General features: G+C 38.6%; 1 protein-coding gene across 3 annotated transcripts in view; it reads right to left on the bottom strand.

The window, feature by feature from the left end:
• LOC150109868 (N-fatty-acyl-amino acid synthase/hydrolase PM20D1-like) overlaps positions 1-25,210 on the bottom strand; it is a 230,874-nt gene that overhangs the window by 64,132 nt on the left and 141,532 nt on the right. Inside the window, exon 10 of one of the 3 annotated variants that reach the window (XM_090397070.1) lies at positions 12,763-12,819. The exons of the other annotated variants lie outside the window; for them this stretch is intronic. Within the exon in view, the coding sequence (XP_090253196.1) occupies positions 12,805-12,819 (15 nt within the window). The 3' untranslated portion in view covers positions 12,763-12,804. The remainder of the gene's footprint in view (positions 1-12,762; positions 12,820-25,210) is intronic. 3 annotated transcript variants of the gene reach the window in all.

Genomic DNA, 25,210 nt, shown 5'->3' on the forward strand with positions numbered 1-25,210 from the left:
GAAGAATAACAAAGAATATCACCTGCCAGCCATGAGTGACCCAACGGTCCATTTAGGACTATGGGAGAGAAGAAGAGAATATTTGAATTACTCAATGGTGTAAATATGTGAGACATCACTGATAAGTCGTGAGAATGGGAAATGTAAAGGAATGAATAAGTGTCAGTAGAAATACTTTCATTAATGACAAATTATTACTAATTAATTTGTGATGTGTGTGTCCTGTAGGTTGCTGGGTGGAGCGAATAGCATGTGATCCTATAAAGTCTAAACATGCATAAGTGAATTTATGATGGCATAATTAAAAAAAAAAAAAACTTACGAGGAGAGGGAAAGATATTTGTTTGCAAAGTATAAATAACTAACCAATAATAAACAGCCACTATATACATTTAGTAGTTCAGTTAAAAATTACAATTCATGTACTCAGTTTTTGCATCTTGGTGCTTGCTCAGTAAATTTGAAAGAGAATGAGGCTTACTTCCTTCGACTACAACTGTGCAATCCACAAAAGCTTTGGTAGAAAATGGAACATTCAGTAGATTGTCAACACTGTTTCCCATTGTAAATATGGGCATAAAAAGTTATAAATTATTTTGAGAACAACCACGCAGACTATACTATAATCTTGTAAGGATGTCATTAAAGGAGGTCATTAACAGTAAATTAAATTTTAACACACTAACTTTTTTGTGTGCCAAAAAGTTAATGTGTTAATTCTATACATTGTAAAAAGTGTAAGAGAACATTGAAAAATACTTTATTAAAAAATTTAATTAACCAAGTGTGTGTGGGGGGGGGAGGGGGGGATGCTAGGCCTTAAGTAACATGACAAAACCATACTGTTTTCAGTACAGGATACACAGATTGTGTAATCCTGGCTTATTCAATCTTAATGACAATCCCACCAAACAAAGTTTCCAACTTTGGTGTAGTTATTTTCTTATTTAAACTGGTGAATTAGTTTTATGGTAATTGCTAATTTCTTCCAGTAAACAAGCTGATATTTTAATAAATTCAGTTTAATCCTTTATTCAAGTGTGAGCAAACAAACTTTGTGCCTGAAAGTGCCTTCAGGACTGGGTAAGGTAGTACAACACGGCAACTCGTTGCAAAGGTGGAGCAAGCTAACATCACTCCTATCTCAGTATCTCCCATAATGCAAAACACATCTCCTTGCGGATATATGTATAATGTTATGCATTAAGGACTACTACCCAGACTAGTTTTGACCTTTATCGAGGTCTCTTCAGTGGCAGCCAGGTCCAAGTGGAGCCAGGCAGAAGCATTAGCATTAGATCGAAACTAGTCTGGGTAGTGGCCCTTCCCTTAATGCATAACATTATACATATCTGCAAGGAGATGTGTTTTGCATTATGGGAGATACTGAGATAGGAGTGATGTTAGCTTGCTCCCCCTTTGCAACGAGTTTCCCAGTGTTGTACTACCTTACCCCAGTCCTGAAGATGCTTTCAGGCACAAACTTTGTTTGCTCACACTTGAATAAAGGATTAAACTAAATTTATTATAGTCTAACCAAGTGAAAAATAAACTTTCAACATCTTTCTCTAAATCCAGAGTAATTTAATAAAAAGGTGGCACACCGTTTGGCAACTCCTATAGGTAGAGTTGAACTTGCTAATGCTTCTGCCTGGTATCTCCACTTGGGCCTGGCTCGCACTGAAGAGACCTCAATAAAGGTCGAAACTAGTCTGGGTAATGGCCCCTCCCTTAATGCATAACATTATACATATCCGCAAGGAGATGTGTTTTGCATTATGGGAGATACTGAGATACGAGTGATGTTAGCTTGCTCCATCTTTGCAACGAGTTGACCGGTGTTGTGCTACCTTACCCCAGTTCTGAAGATATTTTCAGGTGCAAACTTTGTTTACTCACACTTTATTTTGTTAGATTTAATTGTGTAATTTTAGTATATTATATTTAGTATATTGTAGTTTTATTAGTGTAGTTAGTGTGCTAAAGTGTTTTATAACATAATCTATGTCGGGAAGTTGCCGCTAGAGGGATTCGTAGTGTGTAGTGTTTGTGAAAGCTCCTGATAAGATAAGCATTATTTTCAGTTATCATTGATAAATTTACTTTAATATTGCATAGTATTGTTTGCCTTGCGTATCTTAGTGCGTCTATTTATGTGTTTTTGGTGTTTATAATTTATAATTTGATAAAATACGTTACTAGTAAGTATGGCTCCAGTATGAAGGAAAATGGCGGCCAGTAATGATGGTTCACCATCTTCTTTCAAGAACGGTAATGTAAAGGAGATGATTCAGTGTACTATCTGCGAAATGTACGCTTTGTGGAGTGCAGTCAGAGTGTGGTTAGATGATAATAAAGGAGTGAATGTGTGTAGAAAATGTAGGGAGAATGAGGAATTGAAGTGTATTTCGGATCGTGAATGTGATATTTTTGTCAAACTTCAGAATGAAGAAAATAGAGATATGACAAGAAACGGCGAGGTTGTACCAGAGAATTGTGAGAGTGTGAATGTAGAAAGTGTGAATGATAGTATTAATGGTTTTACAGAGAATAAAAAAAGATGAGATAGATGCAATGAGTGAGATCACGTTGTTGAATGGTGCGATACAAAGGGCAAAACAGCAGCTAGAGCGTATGAGCAAAAGTTGACTGATTGAACCAGCCAATAATAAAAAGTATGACAGGAAAAATAGGTGTATGACTGTGAACATGAACAAAATGAAGGATAGAGTGCTGTATGGAGACTCGTTATTACGAGGTGTGTTAGTAGAGGATTTGACAAAATCGTACCAACCTGGTGCGACCATAAAGGACGTAACTGCGTCTATTAGAGAGCAAAAGGAAAGGGTGAAAGAAATGATTGTTGTGGCAGGTACGAATGATTTGAAAGGAGATAAAATGGAAATGATAGAAGACCTGAATGAATTGTTTGAGGTAGTAAAAGAAAAGAGTGAGAGAGTTAGAATGATTAGTCTTTTGCCACGGTATGGCAGTGAAATGTTTAAAAGGAGGGCCATAATTGCGAATGACTTTATGCATGGGTTATGTATGACGAGTGGTGTGGAATTTGTGGATGTGTGGAGTGAGTCCGATGGGCGCGAAAGGATCTATATAAGATGGATGGCTTGCATTTGAAGGGCTACGGTGTAAGGAGACTTCAGAAAGTGTTGCTGAATGTAGTGGATGTGCAAATTCAGGGAAACTAGATTTATTAAGGGGGGGGTAGATATACAGTCCTTAGGGAGGCAGTTAAATGAATATAATATGCCCAAGCGAATAAGGACAACAAATCAAAGTGGGAGAGTTAATATAAGGCATCAAGGTAGGGTTGGGGGCTAATGTGGGTCTTAAATTCATGTACACTAATGCTAGGAGTATTAGGAACAAGAAGGAAGAGTTTTTGGCCATGGTTGGCACTTCCAGACCACAGGTTATTGGTATTAGTGAATCATGGCTGACTGTAGATGATATAGCTAGTGGGATTGAATGTGATGGATATAGTGTTTTCAGGAATGACAGGGAGAATAAAATGGGGAGAGGAGTATTGTTGATGATAGCTGATGAGCTACAGCCAAGGAGAATAGAAGTTGAATTGCAGGATAGAGAAAAGAGCATATTTGAGGCCATTTGGTGTGAGATTGTGGCTAGCAGAACTAAATATACAATTGGGTGCTGCTATAAACCAGGTGATGGAAAAGATGGTGGTGACAGTATGCAAGCAAATAGAAGAAATGAGTGGAAGGAGGGTAATTATTATGGGAGATTTCAACTATGGTCGCATTGATTGGAGTGAGGAGAGGACACACGGGAGGAAGGAATTGGATTTTATGCGGTTATTAAGGGATAACTATCTGCGACAGCATGTAATGGAAAATACTAGGGGTCAGAGCGTGCTTGACCTAGTAATTACATCTGAGGATTTGGCTGTAACAAATATGACCACATTGCCACCAATTAGTGAGAGTGATCATAGGGTCTTGACTTGGGAGGTGACTAAAGGTGTGGAATTTTCAATTAAGACAGGGTACATGTGGAATTATCGGGCTGGAAAGTATGACAAGCTTAGGAGTTTGATTGGTTCAGTGCCATGGCATGTACAACTGCAAGAACTAGTAGCTGATAGTGTATGGGAGGCAGTTAAGAAGTGTTTGCATGAAGCAAGCAATGGCTGACTGTATACCTAGAGTCCGAATAATAAATCAAGTAGGGGTTAAATGGATGAATAACACCATTAAGCTTGAGCTGCAAAAAAAGAAACAACTATGGAGGGAATTTAAGATGAAAGGTGACCAGCAGGCACATGAATGGTATAAAGTGCAGGCCAGAAGGGTAACGAGTGTGGTAAGAAAAGCAAAAAAGGATTACGAAAGGACATTGGCCATGGAGGCTAAAGAGAATCCTAAACAGTTTTTTAGATATGTAGCAAGTAAAAGGAAAAATGTACATGGCAGAATGATTTTAAAGAATGCCGATGGTAGGGGGGTAACTGAATCAGTTGATATAGTTGAGTTACTGAGTGAGCACTTTGCAAGTATATATCAACCAGGCAGTGACATTGCAGAAACGAATAAACCAGTAGATTATACGGGAATTGTGGTGAATGAAGTGGAGGTGAGTAGTCTATTGCATAACCTCAATGTCAATACATCCGTGGGATTGGATGGCATACCAGCTCGTGTCGTACGAGAAGCAGCTAAAGAATTGTCAGTACCCTTGACCATTTTGTTTAATTTGAGTCTCGGGTCTGGGTTAGTCCCTAGGGGATGGAAAGAGGGGGAAAATGGTTCCACTGCATAAAGGAGGTTCCAAGACTGCTGTTGCAAATTACCGACCAATTAGCATATCAGGAATCATTGTCAAGGTCTTAGAGAAATTAGTCAAGAAAAGAATACAGGATTGGATAGATGAAAATGGGATATTGTATGAGGGACAATATGGTTTTGTGAAGGGTAGATCATGCCTCAGTAACTTGCTCACGTTTTACAACACAGTGACGGCTGAACTGGATAGAGGTAATGGGTTTACAGTGATACTACTGGACCTTGCCATGGCCTTTGACAGGATACCACATGGAACCCTAATCAATAAACTGGAGCAGTTTGGGATAGATATAGGGTTGGTGAGATGGATAGGAGGGTGGTTGAAGGAGAGATACCAGAGAGTGGTTTATTCAGGAGTGGAGTCTAAAAGACGGCTTGTGACTAGTGGTGTGCCACAGGGCTCTGTTCTTGGACCACTGCTTTTCAATTTGTTCATCAATGATATAGGAAAGGATTTGAGAGGAAGTGTTCACATGTTTGCTGATGATGCAAAGTTGGGTAGAGCAATTGTGAGTGCACAGGATGTCAAAATTTTACAGGATGATTTGGATAGTTTGGAGGACTGGGCTAGGAAAAATGGATGTCAATTTAATGTGGCAAAGTGTAAGGTTATGCACTTTGGGGTGAAAAAAATAGCAGCAGTATATCGCATTGGTAGAACCGTACTCCAGGAGATTGATGAGGCCAGGGATTTGAGAGTGTTGGTGGAAAGGGAATTGAAGTTTAGGGGGCACATTGCAAAAGTGACTAAATCAGCTCATCAAATCACTTGGCTTCTGAAAAATACTTTAACATGCAGAGACAAACAAGTTGTTGTTCCTCTGTATTGAGCCTTGATAAGACCCTATCTGGACTATTGTGCCCAGTTATGGGCACCAGGGTTTCTTCGTGATGGGGAGGAGGTTGAGAGGATCCAGAGACGAGTGACCAAGATGATAGCAGGTCTGTGGAATGAACCTTATGAGAATAGGTTGAAGATTTGTGGGTTGCAGAGATTGGACGATAGGCAAAGGAGGGGTGATATGATTGAGACATTCAAATTACTGAAGGGTTTCTATAAGATTGATCCAGAAGATATTTTTGAAATTATGACTGGTGGTGGGAGGACTAGGGGCCATGCATGGAAGCTGGGCAAGAGCGTGGTTGACAAGGGTGTTAGAGCTAGGTTTTTTACTTGGAGAGTGGTGAATGAGTGGAATAAGCTTCCAGAGTCTGTTGTGGGTGCTACGACCATGAATGAGTTCAAGGCAAGGTATGATAGATACTGTGTCAATGTGGAATAGTTGTTCTTGACATGATGTTAGGGCCTCCCTCGATGAGTCTGTCGGCTCCTTGGAGTTACCCGGAACAATAATAACAATAATAATAATAATAAAAAATTTATTCATTTAAACTGGTCCACTTTATCAAAATTGAGATTGTTTGTTTGTTTGACAAATTTTAGTAAGGCTACTAAATATGGATTTGATTGAAATTCATCTAGCCTCAGTATCATTGATACAAAATGTACCTAAAAAAGTCAAATTGGTTTTGGCGAAAACAAAAAAAATACCAATAGTAGTATATCAAGAGACAGACTACCATATATTATCTTACTAGGATAAGTGTGTGTGTGTGTGTGTGTGTGTGTGTGTGTGTGTGTGTGTGTGTGTGTGTGTGTGTGTGTGTGTGTGTGTGTGTGTGTGTGTGTGTGTGTGTGTGTGTGTGTGTGAGGTCAGGGGGGGGGGGAGTTGAAACTAAATCAAAAGTTAGAAGCTAGCAAAGAAAGAGGGTAGAATCCCTAGTATTGAATAATTCTCTGAATTTATTTTAATTAGCACTTTTTTAATTTCAATATAAAGACTTTTCTCAAACAAAAAGTGAATAGGTGTAACATGATCTAAGCCAGCCTGATCTGAGAATTATCTGATCACTCAATTACTATATTATACTTGACAAGAAATTCTTGTTTTATTATTAATATTATTATTTCTGACACCTCCAAGGAATCTGAAGACTCATCGCGGGAGGACACCTACAACTGTCTCAACCACTACACCGAACCTCTACTATGAATCGTCTCCATCAATGCCATCTACCGCCCACCTCCAGAACTGGTATTCTATGTCTGTAAATTGCGTGCGTTCTGAAGGGCCGATTTGTCTGTATGCGGGATGAAAAACCCGATTTCTGGGAGAGAAAACCCTGCTACCTCTGCCTAAGCATAGTCAAACAAAAGTGTATGCACGAAATATCAGAAAACACGCAATTTACAGACAATAAAATAAATAAATAAATAAAAAGATACTAGTAGTGGGCAGTAGATCATGATAGTAGCTATGGTTCCCTGTGGTTGATAAATTAAGTGGTGGAGACGGAGAGATGTAGAGTAGGTGCCCTCCCTCGATGAGTCTTTGGACTCCTTGGAGGTGTCATGTAATAATAATAATAATAAAAAAACTTGTCTATGTCAGTGTCCTAAACATGTCAGTTCAAGCAAAATGGTTGAAACTCAGAAAACAAAAACAGCAACTCATGACAAATGACAATGATCAATTGAATTGGTTGACACAATAAATAATTAAACACAATATACTAATGCTTCATGAAGAGGACACTTTTCGACACTTAAACATTGTCACATTCATGTTAACAGCCTGAGTGTGCAGTCACAAATACAAACACTTTTGAGCCCTTTGAACAGACATACCCTGCCTCACCTTCTAGGAAATTTAAAACCACCACAACACCAAGAATCTGATCCACTGTGCCATCTGTATATCTGTTCAAAGGACTCAAAGGTGTTCGTATTTGTGACTGCTCACCTGGGTTATTAACACGAATTTGAAGCATTAATATATTGTGTTTAATTCTAAGAATCATGCGAAACCAGGAAACAATTAGGGGAGTCTTTAACAGAAATAAATGCAAAAATACAATATTAGTGATACTGCTATTCCATGGGTGTGTATCGCACACCCTGAATATAGACCAGTGGTCATCTAACACAAATAGTCACTCTACCAACCAGAATGCCAGACAATCTTTATCATTCTACTGACATTCTTGACTTTTTTTTTTAACCAACTATCCCTCCAAATACACCATGGATCTCTGCTCTCCCCTTGGCAGCTCTGACCACAATCTTATTCAAGTCTTTTTCTCTAGAGTTCTTCCTCCTCCCAACCAACCTCAGCCCCATACTCTCTAACACTATAATTGTGCCACCTGGGATGACCTCCAGAACTTTTATGATGCTTTTCCATGGACAGATGACTGCTTTCACTCTCTCAATCCAAATATCTGCACTGATCTAGTAATTGAAGTAATCTTCATTGAAATGAGAGCCTTCATTCCTCATTCCAATGCAAATTCCTGACCTGACATCCAAGCGCTGGTTCTAAAGAATATGCCTCTACTGTCCATGATAAAAATGCAGCATATATTCAATGATTAAATTAAAATCTCCTACTTCTTATTCAGCTTACACAACAGCCAAAAGTTATCAATGATTCTCAAGTACACTTCATAAGAATGAAATGCAATACATATGCCTCCTGTTCAACTGGTAGTCAAGACTTCTGGTCCCTTACTAAGGATGCTGGGTGTAACTTCTGTCCTTCCGTGTTGCCACCTCTCTTGCATCCTGATGGTACTATGATAATGTCACCCAAAGAAAATGTAAACCTCTTGGCTTCAATTTTCCTTCAACTCCTGCCTGAACAACCAAAACAAATCACCTCCCATACTTCTACAAACCGTTCACAGCATTCCTCCTCTAAAATTTTGCCAAAATGACACCAGAAAACCTCATTGATCTTGATATTAATAAGGCTCCTGGTCCAAATGGTATTCCTCCAGTCTTGTATTCCAGAACTGCCACCCATCCTGTATCATCTACATAAACTTTCATATTCTACTAGCATCAACCAACAGCATGGAACTGATTTTGGGAGGAGGAACCAACAGCACACATCCAACCTATACCCAAAAAAGGGAGACAAAAGTCAGCTATCTAACTATCATTCCATTGTTCTCACCTCAGTACTTTCAAAAGTGATGGAGAAAGTTATCAGCAACCAGTTTCTTCATTATCTGGAGATTCATCAGTTAATTAGCAATCACCAATATGGATTATGCCATTTTCATTCTGCAGCCAACCTCCTAGCTCATCGTACCCACCTAAGGCATTTGATCATACCTGGCACTGAGGCCTCCTGAACAAGCTGCAATCTCATGGCTCTCCTGCTACTCTGTGATTGGATTGCCAGCTTCCTCTTCTGGTTGTTCACTGTGTGTCATGATGGATGGCTTCCTCTCATCAGATTACCCCACCAATGCTGGAGTGCCTCAGAATTCTGCGCTCTCTTCATCCTTTACATCAGCGACCTCCTTTCTCTGACTTCAAATCCTATTCACAGCTTCACTGATGACAGTACTCTACACTTCTTTTCCTCATTCAATAAACTCTGCAGTATCCTAATGTTAGATGCCTCAAGATCTTCCATGACCAGAGACTTAAACACTGACCTCCTCAACATCCTGAAATGGGGGCAAAGACATTAGTAAATTACAATGGCAAGAAAACTCAAGCCAGCCTTATTACCCGCAAGAAACGTTTTACCTTATCATTTCTCGTTTTTGATAATGTCTCAGTTTCCTTTCAAGATCAACTTTTTCTTCTTGGATTGATTGTCACATCCAATTTATCCTGGCACAAATATATTATCTACATAGCCTTCTTGGGCTCTAAAAAAGCTTGGTGTTTTTTTCAGTTCTAAATATTACCTCTCTTCCTCCCAACTCCTGATACTTTATAAATCTCTGATCCAACCAACTTTGGAATACTGTTCCTACAGTATCCCACAAGTGGGGCACTCAAGACCTCTCTAAGAATTCCTGATGATATCCAGAAGAGGGCAATCCACTAAATAGACAACCCTCACCACACAGACTTCATTCAGTCAGTCTGTTTCAGTGCTGTGTCTTTTCTGTAGGTACTTTCATGGGTACCATTCCTGAGAATTGGCTGTTACTATTCTTCCACTTTCTTCAAACCATGTAAGAATTAGAGTTGCCACTGAACAACATCCATACACTGTCCAGCTTTGAACACACTGAGCTAACTTTTCATCAGCTTCCTTCATTCCATCCACCTCTATTCTTTGGAACAATTTCCTCCACAATGCTTTTCCCACTGAGTACAACCTTCCACTAAGAAACGTATCAACAGGCTACATTTTCTTCTGAATCACTTGCTAACACATGGCACTCTAGTGTTATAGGTCTTCGACTTTTCATATGTGAGATCAACATATATACAGTCATCCCTCGACTTACGTCTGTTCGAGTTATCCTTTCAAAGATACGTTCGTGATTCAGGAAATATGGGAATAAATAGCATTTTGGGCTATACTTTCAAACAAGACACAAGCGAGCGTAAGGTAAATCTTGCACAGCGGCAACAGTGCTTTGCAGCAACCTCCTTTGGCAGTCGGCACTTGTCTTCAACAGTTCCCCTGTTGATTTTGTGTTTGAGAAATGGGTCATTTGTGTATTTATCGTTAAATATTTTGCAATGTTTTGTGCAACATAGCCCCTACATGCCCAATCAAAAAAACCAATGAACAATCACAGATAAAGAGGCAAGCAATTGATCTTGAAACGAAGTTGCAAGATATAAAGCAACATGAAGATATGGTAAGCCTGTCAATGTGATTGCACATGACTTCGGATGGTCTCATTCTACAGTGACAACCATTTTGAAAAATAAGGATAAAATCGTAGAGACTGTGAAAAGATCTGCTTCCATTAAATCGACAATAGTAACGAAGCAACAACAAGATCCTATTGGTGATATGGAAAAGCTACTTGCATCATGGATAGAGGACCTGAACCAAAAGTGCATACCCCTTAGCACTATGATCATAACCACTGAGGCACTGTCTCAGTGGTTATAATCTGCTTTCTCCTTCAACATGTTGAAGGAGAAAGCAGAACCCAATTATGACTATGAATTCAACGCTTCTTCTGGTTCGTTCATGAGATTCAAGCAGCGTTTTGCACTGCATAATGTGAAAATGTATGGGAATTGCAAGTGCTGAGAAGGCTGCCAAGGAGTTTGTGGCAGCCTTCTCAGCTCGAGAAGGCTGCCACACTCGAGAAGAAAATGCCCGAGCGGACATTGAGCCACAAAAAGCTAAAATCTATACCTAGTTTCAAAGCTCTTAATGCCCATATTACGATTCTGTTACAGTTAATATGGTTGGATATAAACTGAAACCATTTGTGATATGGTACAGTGAGAACCCACGAATCTTTAAAACATTAGGAGAGCAATAAGAAGTCGTGGATGATGACGTGGACTTAAAATTTTTTTGAGGATGCCTTAATCAACTGTTATGCAAGCGAAATAAAAAGCTATTGTGTGAAAGAAAATGTAGAATTTATAATTTCATTAATTCTAGATAATGCTCCTTATAGCAGTGATTTTCACCAAGTTCAAGGTCATGTTTCTCCCTCCAAACACTACCTCATTGATCCAACCGATGGATCAGGGAGTTCTTGCAGTGTTTAAGGTTTATTATCTACAGAGAACTTTTTCACAAGCCATTTCTGCTACTGAAGGAAATGACCAGACTCTCATGCAATTCTGGGAAACATTCGATATTGATCATGCTATTAAAAATATTGCTATGGCTTGGGACGAAGTGACCTCTCAATGTATGAGTGGCATATTGAAAAAGACATTAAAAAGGTTTGTGCATTTTGGAAGTTTGTAATAGTGGATCTAGCAAACAATCTGAATCTCGAAGTGAATGATGACGACATAATGCAACTCATAGAAAGTTTCCCCGAAGAGTTGACCAACGAAGAATTGGTTGAACTGGAGGAACAACTGTTGCAGAAGAGAAAAAACAAGAAAAGGAAGAGGTTGTTTTTTGCAGTTAGCGATGGTCTTAAAATGGCTGAAGACATGGACCCCAATGATGAATGCTACTTAATAATAGAAACGAAAGTACATGATGCATTTGCTTGCTATGAACAACTTTATGATGAAAAGAAGAAGAGCAATAAGCAAAGCACATTGGACATTTTCATCAAAAAAACAAAGGTTACACCAGAAGAGCCACAGCCTGATTGTTCACACAGGGAAGGTAATGAAGATGTGATTGTGGACGAAGATTTGGATGATTATTCTCCTGTTTTCTAGTGATAGTAGCACACAGTACAGCTTTATAATAAGGTTTAAAAATTAAAATGACAGTATACTTATTAGAGTTAACTCCCTAATCCCTGTAACTCTGTTGATTTAATGTATCGACTTACGTCCTGCCAGATGGAACGGAACCCAGACATAAGTCGAGGGATGACTGTATATATATAAACTAACAGAAATTCTTTACATTTCATGTCATTTTGTATTATTTGCAGCCAAATTCAAATTAAACGCAATAATACTGGATCTTTGAAGTTTTGCAGTCAGTAAATTCATTTATTGAATTTAGCTTTATAATAGGCTATGTTAAAAAGACATTTCAAGTGCTCAGACATTTTAGAACCCATCTTTCTTTGGAAGATAGCTAGAGATTTCCCAGGTGACTTCTGTCTAAGTTTATATGACAGCATTTTTTTTGTGAAAATCGAATTTTGTTGAGAGTGGAAACATTTAGCACCCCATAAATGTCTCCATTTCGAAAAAGCCTTGAAACTTATGTAGTAATCTAAGGTTTCTGTTGGTAGCCCCATAATATTGTTTACACATCATCTTTGTAGCACAACCACTTGAGTTTGTTGAACCATGTCTCTGAAAACAAAGGCTTTATTGTTTTTAGTTTATGACAACTCTTTTGTCTAGTGTGACTAGAGAAAAGAGTTGAACATATTGAACATCACTACATTGTTCAATCATTTTTAACTTCGAACTATTTCGTTTGGCAAAAACCGTCTACAAACAACTTACCAGATTAGCCATGGGTAGCCCCTCTCTCCTTCTTGTGCTGACTTATTCATGGAAGACCTAAAAGATAAAATCTTATCTCAAATTACCCCAAAACCTAAAACTTAGTACAGATATGTAGATGACATCTTTATCATTTGGAATCATAAGAAAGAAGAACTAATGGATTATCTAAACAAAATCAATAGTTTCCACCATGCCATCAAATTCACATTAGAAATTGAAAAAGAGATGAAAAACTACCATTCTTAGACATCCTAATAAAGAAACAAACCAATAATAGTATCAACCTGCCTGTGTATAGAAAACTTACGAATACCGGAAGTTACCTCCATTTCAATTCGTCACGTCATACATCCCAGAAACTTAGCATTATCCATATGCTTAAGAAAAGAGCTATACAGTACACCACAGACCAAGATGACTTACAAGAAGAATTAACTACAATATCCAGAGAGCTATCCTTAAATGGTTATCCAAAAAGACTCTGCAACAAGATTATCTTTTTGGATATACCACAAAGACAACATGATGACACCCAATACATCAGTACTATAACTATTCCATTTGTCATCACCATTTCCAAAAAATTGGCTATCCTTCTAAAACCACACAATATTAGAGTAACATTCAAGCTAGTCAATACTATTCGGAAATTTTTAAGATCACCGAAAGACCCTCATCCATTCTACAAGTACTCTGGAGTATATAATATACCTTGTTCCTGTGGTGTTACATTGTTCAGACCTCTAGAAGCTTTGAAATGAGACAGAAGGTGCACATAGGCTATGTTAGGAACAACAGACAAGATATTTCAGGCCTTTCTTCCCACTTCACCACTACCAACCATCTTATTGAGTGGGATAAGAGTCATATGCCCTACATAGAAGAGAACTACCATTCCAGAACTTTAAAGGAAGCTGCTATAGTCGTCCATTCAACAGAAAACCTAAATAAGAATCAAGGTCTAATCCTACCGGAAATTTGGAAAACTTTAATTAGATCACTAAACAGCAAAGAAATGAACTTTCACGCCAATTACATTATGTCTCTTAACAAATACATCATGTTCCCAAGACACGCGTATTGTCTCGCACAGTACTACTTTTTGTATGAATTAGAACTGTCAGTTAAAACCTAGTCTGTTACCTTCATATTGCTTACCAATTGTATCCCTGAAGATGTCGATAGCAAAAATCAGTGAAACTAGTAGGATAATAAATATTACTTACTTGACTAACATTCCTAAAATGTGTTATAGTTTCTTTTCTCTAGTGTTTTAATACTTTCTGGTCTCTCACTTTCGCCTTCAATTTTACACCATTTTACAAAACTAAAAAAGTATGATTATTATTTTTACGGCTATTTTTGCTTGTTTTCGTTTAGGAGTCTCCCTTATTTTAAAAACATTGGCTTTTTACTCAAGAATTCTTAGGGCATTATAGGTGTATTTTAAAGATAAATATATGCAGACTAGTAGAGGAAGAAATTTTGCACATACCTCGTTTGGATGTTAGGTTGTCTTCATTCTGCATACTTCTGCTGTTAGGTTGTTAAAAGGGGGGGGGGAGTTGAGGCAAGGTGGAAAATTAATTTGAAAAACCCAGGTTTTTTTTTAAAACACACACACACACACACACACACACACACACACATATATATATATACAGTATTATTATGTTTAAGGGAGCTTCTTTGGGGAGGGGAAGGATTTTATGGGAAACAGGGGCAAGGGAGTATGGTAGGGGTACAGGGAGTATGGTAAAAAAGTATGGTTTGTATTTCCTTTCATTTATTGCCATATATGAATTGTGAATTTATTATTATTATCTGAGGCCTCCAGGGAGTCAAGGACTCACCAAGGGAGGCTATTCACCCAAACCAACTGTCATATCTCCCCTTAAATTCATTCACATTACATGCACTCGCGATCCCTAAAGGCAAACTATTTCCACTGTTTTCTGTGAGAGAAAAACCTATCTCATAGACTTTTCTTGACTGTGAACAAACTTACCTTCCATGGATGCCCCTGTGTTCTCTCCCCACCTTCCATATAAAGAAAAATTTCATCAGATGCTATCCTATACTACCCATTCAAAAGTTTACAGACCTTTATCATGTCACCCCTCTTTCTTCTGTTAACCAGAGTCTATAATCCACATAATCTAAATTCCATAATACAGATATAATCTTTGTAACTTTTCTTTGCACCTTTTCCACACCTTTATCCTCTTGGAATCGAGGAGACAAAATCTGAACACAATAATCCATGCGTGGTCTTATCAAAGCTTATAAAGAGGAAAATGATTTCCTTATTCTTACGTCAAGGTTCTCTTCAACTTCACAATTATCTGAGTTGTATTTACAACTTTTGGAATGTAACTTTTGAAACTTCAAATTCGAATATCAATATGCGAAGATCTCGTGCTTCCTCAGTTTCTTGTAGTATATCCTGCTAATATAATATGCCACTGGAAATCTCAGCTTTACACTTAAGTATTTAAGTGTAAAGTTATGCACTTTGGTGCATAACTTTACACTTACTAACATTAAAGTGACAGGCATTTTTGTTTGCTCAAATTTCCAGCCTATTCAAATCGTTTTGTAAGTGCTGAATATCAGTAGCATCCCTCTTTGACCTGCCTATCTTCACATCATTGGCAAACAAATGCCCATCTGATGTTAGTAAGTGTAAAGTTAGTAAAGTGCAAAGTATAGACAAAGCCCTTTGATCGGAAAGACCTAGGGTTCGATTCCTGTCAGTGATATGAGGAACCTTTATCTGGGCTCTTTCAACAAAATGACCCATATGGAGGTAGGGGTTTTTTTTCACCCCAGAAACGCTGGTTTTTTTCCCCCCAGTTCATGATAACTATTGCATTACCTTTGTCTATGTCAATTATGATATCGGGTTGCTTAAGGGTCAAAGCTGTATAACTGAGAGGAGACCTCCACATAGACTTTAAAGGAATGTGGAGAACCGACCAGGGCTTCTGACCTAATGTCCAATCCTCACCTTGTCGTGGTGTACCCTGTTGGGTATCTACCTGGATACTGAACGAATGAGGATGGGCTGGCAATTTGGGATTTAGCCAGCCAAATTTTATTCTTATTGGCTTAAACCAATACACAAAATGATGGTACAACATGAAAAATTTCATGCCGGCTGGGATGTCGAGCGGTTAAACAAGGACCCCTATGTTTTCGCCAGGTAACCAGGGCGAACAGCGAAAAGTCAGCTACTGGAACAAATCTGAAAGCACACCCCGAACTCAACAACACCAGAGTTAAAGATTGGTACTATCAACATAAGAAGCCTGAATGGCAAAGAAATAAAGCTAGCTGAAGAATTAGATAAGTACCAGATCGGCATAATAGGGGTGACTGCAACTAAAAAGACAAAAACTGGTGAGATCTTTCTCAGCAATAAATACAAAATGTTATATTCAAGAAATGACAATCAAGGAAAAGAAGGAGTAGTAGTATTCAACACAAAATACGAGGCTAATCTTCTTGAATGGCAGGCAGTCTCAAGTAGAATGTTATAATGTTGGAGGTTTAATGGATTTTTTACAACACTCAGAAAGGAATAAAAAGAATTTAATACTTCCTATATTTCGTCCTAGTCACTAGGACATCTACGGGGATTACAAAAATAACTAATGTAACATAACACAAATATCATACAATACTAAGCCCAACCACGTGGGTGACACTAAAGTCCTATCTAGGTGGAGCGCCCTCTAAGGGCGGTTGTAGGTGGCCTGGAATATAAAGTAGGATCTCTGGTGATGAGTGTTTCCCAAATTTTTTCGGAAGCTTAATGCAACCGTATTTATTAAGATTTGGTTGATTTCTAAGAGCTGCTGCTGCTGCTTCTAAGAATAGTCTCTCTTTCTTGAATTTGCTGTGATGGAGCATGGTGGTTTTCTTCCATGATACTCTGTGGGTGGTGTCCAAGACATGGTCAGTCAAGCCTGAATGACCATAGTTGTGCTTACAGATGTAAGACTTGTGTTCAGCTAGGTGGATGGATGCTGATCTGCCTGTCTGTCCAAAGTACGCCAGCTTACAGGAACAGGGTACTTTGTAAACTCCAGGCAGAGAGAGAGAGAGAGGAGGGAGCTGATCTTTTGTAGAATGGATAAGGGTAGCAAGTTTGCGGTGGGGTTTATATGCTGTGTGTAGGTTGTACTTTTTTAGAATCTTGGCTATTTTTTCAGATGTGCCACGGATGTAGGGTATGGTGATGGCATTTTTAAATTCTTGTTGATGAGAAGGACCGGGAATTGGAGAGAAACTAATTATTTTTTTGATACTGTGATCGCTGTAGCCATTGGAGAGGAAAGTGTTGTGTATGTAGTTAAACTCAGTAGTGAGGGCAGTTCCACTGGAACAAAGATTGTGAGCTCTCTTGGTAAGAGTTCTAATAATGCCATATTGTTGAGAGGGGTGGTGGTGTGAGAGTTTGTGAATGTATCTGCCTGTGTGTGTGGGTTTTCTGTATACAGTGAAGGCAAGTGTATCATTAGGTAGGCATGTGACTAAGGTGTCTAGGAAGGGTAAACAATAGTTCTTTTCCTTTTCCATAGTAAACTGGATTCTTGGATGTAGGCTATTGAGATGGCTGAGGAAGGAGTCTAATGTGTCTGGGCCATGAGGCCAAATAGAGAACACATCATCTACATATCTTAGCCAGATAGAAGGTTTGAGTAGGGCTGAGTCTATGGCTCGTTTTTCAAAATCTTCCATATAGAAATTAGCAAGGGGGGGAAAGAGGAGGGAACCCATGGCAGTTCCCTCTATCTGCTTGTAGATTTTGTTCTTCCAAGAAAAATACCCAGAGTTAATGGCAAAGGAAAAGAGATCTAAGATGTCATCATGATGATATCGTCATCACCAGAGTGGATAAGGGTAATGCCACAGTCGTTCTTAATACCAGTGAATACAATCGCAAAATGAATATTATCCTCCACGATCGCGCTACCTACATCCCACTAGAACACGACCCCACAAAAACAAAAGTTAAAAAATTAAAAATCTTACTTAAAAAAGTATCTTCCTGGCCCCCCGACATCACGAAAAAACTTAAACCTTTCCGCTCCCGTCCCCTCCGAATTTACGGCTTACCAAAAATCCACAAACTCAATTCACCACTCAGACCTAAAGTAGATGCCACTGATGCACCTTGCTACAGACTTTCTAAAGAGCTGGCCAACTCTCTGACCCCACTCACTGGAAGATCCACTTCCTATATAAAAAACTCGACCCACTTTAAAGCCCTCATAGAAAATTTAACCTTGAATAAAGCAGACATATTGCTAAGCTTTGATATCTTCTCTTTGTTTACTAATATTCCCTTAACTGACACCTTATCTCTCTTACAAAAAGTTTTCCCTTCTGACATCTTAGATCTCTTTTTCTTTGCCATTAACTCTGGGTATTTTTCTTGGAAGAACAAAATCTACAAGCAGATAGAGGGAACTGCCATGGGTTCCCCCCTCTTCCCCCCCTTGCTAATTTCTATATGGAAGATTTTGAAAAACAAGCCATAGACTCAGCCCTACTCAAACCTTCTATCTGGCTAAGATATGTAGATGATGTGTTCTCTATTTGGCCTCATGGCCCAGACACATTAGACTCCTTCCTCAGCCATCTCAATAGCGTACATCCAAGAATCCAGTTTACTATGGAAAAGGAAAAGAAATATTGTTTACCCTTCCTAGACACCTTAGTCACACACCTACCTAATGATACACTAGCCTTCACTGTATACAGAAAACCCACACACACACACAGGCAGATACATTCACAAATTCTCACACCACCACCCCTCTCAACAATATGGCATTATTAGAACTCTTACCAAGAGAGCTCACAATCTTTGTTCCAGTGGAACTGCCCTCACTACTTAGTTTAACTACATACACAACACTTTCCTCAACAATGGCTACTGCGATCACAGTATCAAAAAAATTATTAGTTTCTCTCCCATTCCCGGTCCTTCTCGTTAACAAGAATTTAAAAATGCCATCACCATACACTACATCCATGGCACATCCGAAAAAATAAGCCAAGATTCTAAAAAAGTACAACCTACACACAGCATATAAACCCCACTGCAAACTTGCTACCCTTATCCATTCTACAAAAGATCAACTCCCTCCTCTCTCTCTCTGCCTGGAGTTTACAAAGTACCCTGTTCCTGTAAGTTGGCGTACTTTGGACAGACAGGCAGATCAGCATCCATCCACCTAGAGGAACACAAGTCTTACATCTGTAAGAACAACTATGGTCATTCAGGCTTGGCTGACCATGTCTTGGACACCACCCACAGAGTATCATGGAAGAAAACCACCATGCTCCATCACAGCAAATTCAAGAAAGAGAGACTATTCTTAGAAGCAGCAGCAGCTCTCAGAAAATAACCAAATCTTAATAAATACGGTTGCATTAAGCTTCCGAAAATTTGGGAAACACTCATCACCAGAGATCCTACTTTATATTTCAGGCCACCTACAACCACCCTTAGAGGGCGCTCCACCTAGATAGGACTTTAGTGTCACCCACGTGGTTGGGCTTAGTATTGTATGATATTTGTGTTATGTTACATTAGTTATTTTTGTAATCCCCGTAGATGTCCTAGTGACTAGGACGAAATATAGGAAGTATTAAATTCTTTTTAATCCTTTTGAGTGTTGTAAAAAATCCATTAAACCTCCAACATTATGTCTTCACAGCACTTAAGCCTCTATACACGAACACCAAGTAGAATGATGTCGGCAAATATCAGAATGGGGAATTGGACAATGAGACTTATTTGTGCCTATGGTCCCACAGAAGGTTCTACTAAGGTAGAAGTGGAGGAATTTTTTGATGCTTTAGAAAAAGCAACTGACACAATGTTGGGGATCTAAATAGCACAGTAGGAAATAATCATCATACATACAAAAATATTTTGGGAAAATTTGGAGAAAAGAGCAAAGCTAATAATAATGGCAAATACCTGTTGGATTTCTGTTCAGGACATGGACTGGTTATTACTAACACCATGTTCCAACATAAAATTGTGCACAAATTCACATGGAGAGAAGAAGCAAGGAATATGAAAAGTCTCATTGACTATGTTATAGTTAATAGTCATGTTTTCTCCCTGGTGCAGGACACCAGAGTGTACAGAGAATTTGAAATTGGAAGTGATCACTATTTAGTCTTGAGCAGGATAAAATTGAATATCATATTGAAAAGAATAAAATATAAGAAAGTTTTAAAGTGAATAAAAGTTGAGCAGCTCTCAGATGTGAACTGTAGACTAAAATACACAAAGATTATTGAAGAAAAAATGAAAGAGTTTGAGAACAGGAACCAAACCTTGGCGATTCAGTGGCAAGTCTTAAAGAAAACCTTGATTGATTCAGCCAAAGTGGCATGTGGTGAGGTTGTCTTCAAGGATAGAAAAATCAGAACTCCATGGTGGACACAGGAAGTTAAAGAGGCAATGAAGGAAAAGAAGAAAGCATATCAAAAGTTCCTGGCAAATAAGTCAGCTTTTGCTCTTAGTGAATTATTATTATTATTACGGGTATCTCCATGGAGTCAGTAGACTCATCGCAGAAGACCCAAACTAGCAAAACAATATCTGTCATATCACTTCTTGAATTCATTTACAGAAGAAGAGTTCACAATTAAGTCAAGCAATGAATTCCACTCATTCACCACCCTCCAGGCAAAAAACCTTGTTCTGACACCCTTGTTAACTACACTCTTCTTTAATTTCCAGGGATGACCTCTTGTTCTTCCATCACTATCACACAGCTGAAACATTTCCCCTGCATCAATCCAATAAAAACCTTTCAGTAATTTAAATGTTTCTATCATATGCCCTCTTCTCCACCTATCAACCAACCTCTGCAATCCACAAGTTCTCAATCTATCAATGTATGGAGCATTTTTTACATCACTTACGAATTTAGTCAGTTTTTTCTGAACCCTCTCCACAGCCTCCTCATCTCCAAGGAACCCAGGTGACCAGACCTGAGCATAGTAATCCAAATGTGAAAGTATCAATGCTTTATAAAGGAGAATAATAACCTCTTTATCTCTGGATGTCAGTGTGTTCCTCAACAACCAAGTAATCCTATGTGCAATCTTGGACACCTTAGCAATGTGTCCTCTGAACTTCATCTCCCTATCTACCAACACCCCTAAGTCTCTAGCCTCATCAATCTCATGGAGTACTGTTCCATCAATGTAGTACACAGCTGGTAATCTTTTAATCCCAAAATGCATGACTTGACACTTTTTCACATTGAACTGACATCCATTACCTTTTGCCCATTCTACCAGCTTATTTAAATCATCCTGCAAACTTTCAACATCAGCTTGATTTTTTATTGTGCTACCCAACTTTGCATCATCAGCAAACAACTAAATATCTCCCTGTAAGTTACTTAAATATAAAGAGCTAATAAGCTTCATTTCGGCAATATAAACAATATTGTAATATTGTTTCTATCCCTGTAAGCCATTTCCTATATCATTTATATACAAATTAAACAACAATGGCCCAAGCACAGAGCCCTGGGGCACACAACTGGTCACCTGCCTCATCCTGGACTCAGCTCCTCCATACACGACCTTCTGGTATCTCTCTCTCTGAGCCTTTCTCCTATCCATATCACCAATTTAGTATCCATTCCCATCTGCTCCAATTTGCATAACAGTGTTCCATGGGCTATCCTGTCAAAAGCCTTAGCAAAATCCAGAAGTACCTGTAAGCCATTTCCTATATCATTTATATACAAATTAAACAACAATGGCCCAAGCACAGAGCCCTGGGGCACACAACTGGTCACGTGCCTCATCCTGGACTCAGCTCCTCCATACACGACCTTCTGGTATCTCTCTCTCTGAGCCTTTCTCCTATTCATATCACCAATTTAGTATCCATTCCCATCTGCTCCAATTTGCATAACAGTGTTCCATGGGCTATCCTGTCAAAAGCCTTAGCAAAATCCAGAAGTACCACTGTGTAGCCAGTTCCTTTATCCAACTCAGATGTCATTCTATTATGAAAAGTTAATAGATTGCTAAGCCAGGATCTACCTTTAAAAAAACCATGTTGGCCTCCATAGAGTATCATATCCTGATCCACCCATTCTTGAATTTTGTCTTTAACCAACTTTTCCAATACTTTTCCCACTACTCCTGAGATGGTGATTGGTCTGTAATTAACTACCGCAGTTTTAGAGCCACCCTTATGCAAAGGAACCACTTTGCCTAACTTCCACTCCCTAGGGACCATACCAGAGTTCAAACTTAAATTAAATATGCAAGTTAGAGGGGGTTGACAATTCATTTGCACATTCATGCAACAACCGAGCTGATATTCCATCTAAGCCTACAGCAGTGTTTGCATTTAAATTTTGCAATATATTAAATACCTCTGATTTCTTAGCTTCAATTCTCACATTAGTTATTGCTGCGGGTACAGAGATATCCTCACTTCCACCAGACTGCCTCAAATGAACTCTGATTCACATGTCTATCATCTTGATATACTACTTTCTTTGGCTGCAACTGCAACACATCAGCTATCATCAACAGTACTCCTCCCCCTGTTCTATCTTCTCTATCCTCCCTGAAAATACTGTACCTATCACATTCAATTCCAGTGACCACATCTTCTACTGACAGCCAAGTTTCACTAATGCCTACAACCTTTGGTGAGATTGCACTGCCTAATGCCAAAAATTCTTCTCTCTTATTTTGAATGCTTCTTGCATTGGTATACAAAAATTGCAGATTGCCTCTAGATCTTGTACCGGCTTTAGAACTGATATATAAGGCACAAAGTTCAGTAGTCCCATGCCAATTTTTATCCACTCTCTTCTGCAATTTATTCTGCGAATAAGGATCAATAAATATACAATCAGTGCTAAAGTTTCTCTCTCTGACACTCAACCTTTTCAATATTAGTTTCCCTGCCCAATTAGTTCAACTTGTTCAGAAAACAGTAACTTCTTCAGTCGCTTATGTCCTTCCATGTTCAGATGCAGCCATCTCTAGCATACAACTGTCTTTTTCCTTCAAACACACTACAAACATCAACAAATTCCAGACCTCTCTTTTTGCACATTCTTGCAATCATATCATTCATTATCATCGCTCACCTACTTAACTCGTAATTGTCAAAACGAGGTAGCACACACACACACACACACACACACACACACACACACACACACACACACACACACACACACACACACACTATCCTCCCAGTGACACTTTTCCTCTTCACAATATCTAACAATGTTCTTAAATCTTTTCCTACCTGATTTATACCACCACTCAGGTCATTTGTACCTACCATAACTATCATCTTGTCTGCTTTATTCCCTCTCTTTCTATTGTCCCACCACTCAAGCACTCCTCATGCATACCACTCTCCATACCCTTAATCATAGAATCACCATATATATCTTACCACGCTTAACTTCATTCAAGTCCACACAAGCGTCACTCATGGACTCATTTTCTACGCTATTCAGCATGACCATCCCAGTTTCATTACTCAACGCTTGATTACTTACCCCCACCCCCGATTACAGAGACAAATGTAAGAAAGCGAAACACTGTGTAAAACTAGCTAAACAAAAGTCATGGGAGGAGTTTGCCAAGAACATATAAAATAAATATCAAGAAGGTGGTAAGATATACTGGAGTTTGTTGAAGAAGTTAGAAATGGAGGAAAGAGTACTGTAAAAGGAGTTAGATATGATAAAGGTGACATGAAAATGGGAGAAAAAGATTACTCCTTGAAGTATAGAGTAATTACTTTGAAAAATTGCTAAATGAAACAAGCAGTGATAGCACAGTGGTAAGAAATACTCAACAGGCATACACTCAGGAATACATACCTGAAGTAGAAAAAGCCATCAAAGATTTGAAATGTGGAAAGGCAGCAGGAGTGGATGATATTCGATCAGAAATGCTGAAGTATGGTGGTATAAAAGTCTTACAGAGGCTGCACTGCATAGTACAGAAGCCTGGACAGAAGGACGAATTCCCGATGATTGGAGTAGAGCTCTAATAGTACACATATATAAAAAAGGGAAACAAAACTGAATGTGAGAATTACACAGGTATTTCCCTTTTTTATATATGTGTACTATCAGAGCTCTACTCCAAGAGCTCTACTTCACCAAGAAAAGCTTGGTGACGAACAAGCTGGATTCAGGCCAAATAGAGGCTGTCAGGATCAGATCTTCACTTTGGCCTGAATCCAGCTTGAAGAACAATGACAAATAGTTGAGAAAACATGGGACTATAACAAAGATCTGTATTTAAGTTTTGTTGATCTGAAAAAGGCATATGACAAGGTGCCGAGAGAGAAGCTATTCAAATACGCTACAGTTAAATGATGTCAATGGGGCATTATATCAAGCAATACTCAGTCTTTATTTGAGTTGTAAGTTAGCAGTTAGAATTGAAGGAAGTACAGGAAGATGGTTTAATGTTAAATCTGGTTTGAGACAAGGATGTACATTATCCCCTCTGTTATTCATTATCTATATGGATTACATTATGAAGGAAAGTGGTATTAAACATGATATCCAAATTGGAGATGTTAATGTCAGCTCTTTGCTTTATGCGGACGATGTTATACTTCTAAATAAATCTGCTACAAGTCTGCAAGATTCTCTGACTAAATTGAATAACTGTTGTAATAGATATGGTATGAAGGTCAGCAATAAAAAGACAAAGACAATGAAAATAGACAGAATCATTGAAAATGTCAACTGTGTTGTGAATGGAGAACCTGTGGAACAAGTAAAACATTTCAGCTACTTAGGCACGATTTTTAGTGAAGATGGTAAATTTAATATGGAAATAGACAACAGAATCAACAAAGCTGGTATGGTAGGAAGATGGAATAAGAGAGAAATTAGTTGGAACATTAAATTAGCTGTATACAAGACAGTGTTCAAACCAGTTTTAACTTATGGATCTGAGAGCTGGGTCAGAAGTAAAATACTTGACCAAAGACTAGAGACCGCAGATATGAGAGTCCTGAGAAAGATTAGAGGCGTGAACAGATGGCATCAATGGCAATATCATATTAAAAACGAGGATATTAGGAAAGAACTAGACATTGTCAGCATCCAGGAATGCATTAGCAGAGCTAATCTCAGGTGGTATGGTCACTTAAACAGAATGGGCAAGGAAAGATTAGCAAAACAAGTGTTCGCTGCTAGGTTGGCTGGAAAACGACCCAGTGGAAGACCAAGATATAGGTGGATTGATACAGTACAATGTGCCTTAGACAATAGAAATATAAGATCTGATAATGTTGGAGTCTTGACAAGTAACAGACTGATTTGGAGTAAAATTGTAGATAGGAAGTTAGTAATGATGTAAATTTTTCATGTAGTACTATCATATCCTG

This window comes from Typopeltis vanoorti, chromosome 1, assembly GCF_054136105.1.
Source record: "Typopeltis vanoorti isolate ZY-2024b chromosome 1, IOZ_Tvanoo_1.0, whole genome shotgun sequence".
NCBI classification, from domain to species: domain Eukaryota; kingdom Metazoa; phylum Arthropoda; class Arachnida; order Uropygi; family Thelyphonidae; genus Typopeltis; species Typopeltis vanoorti.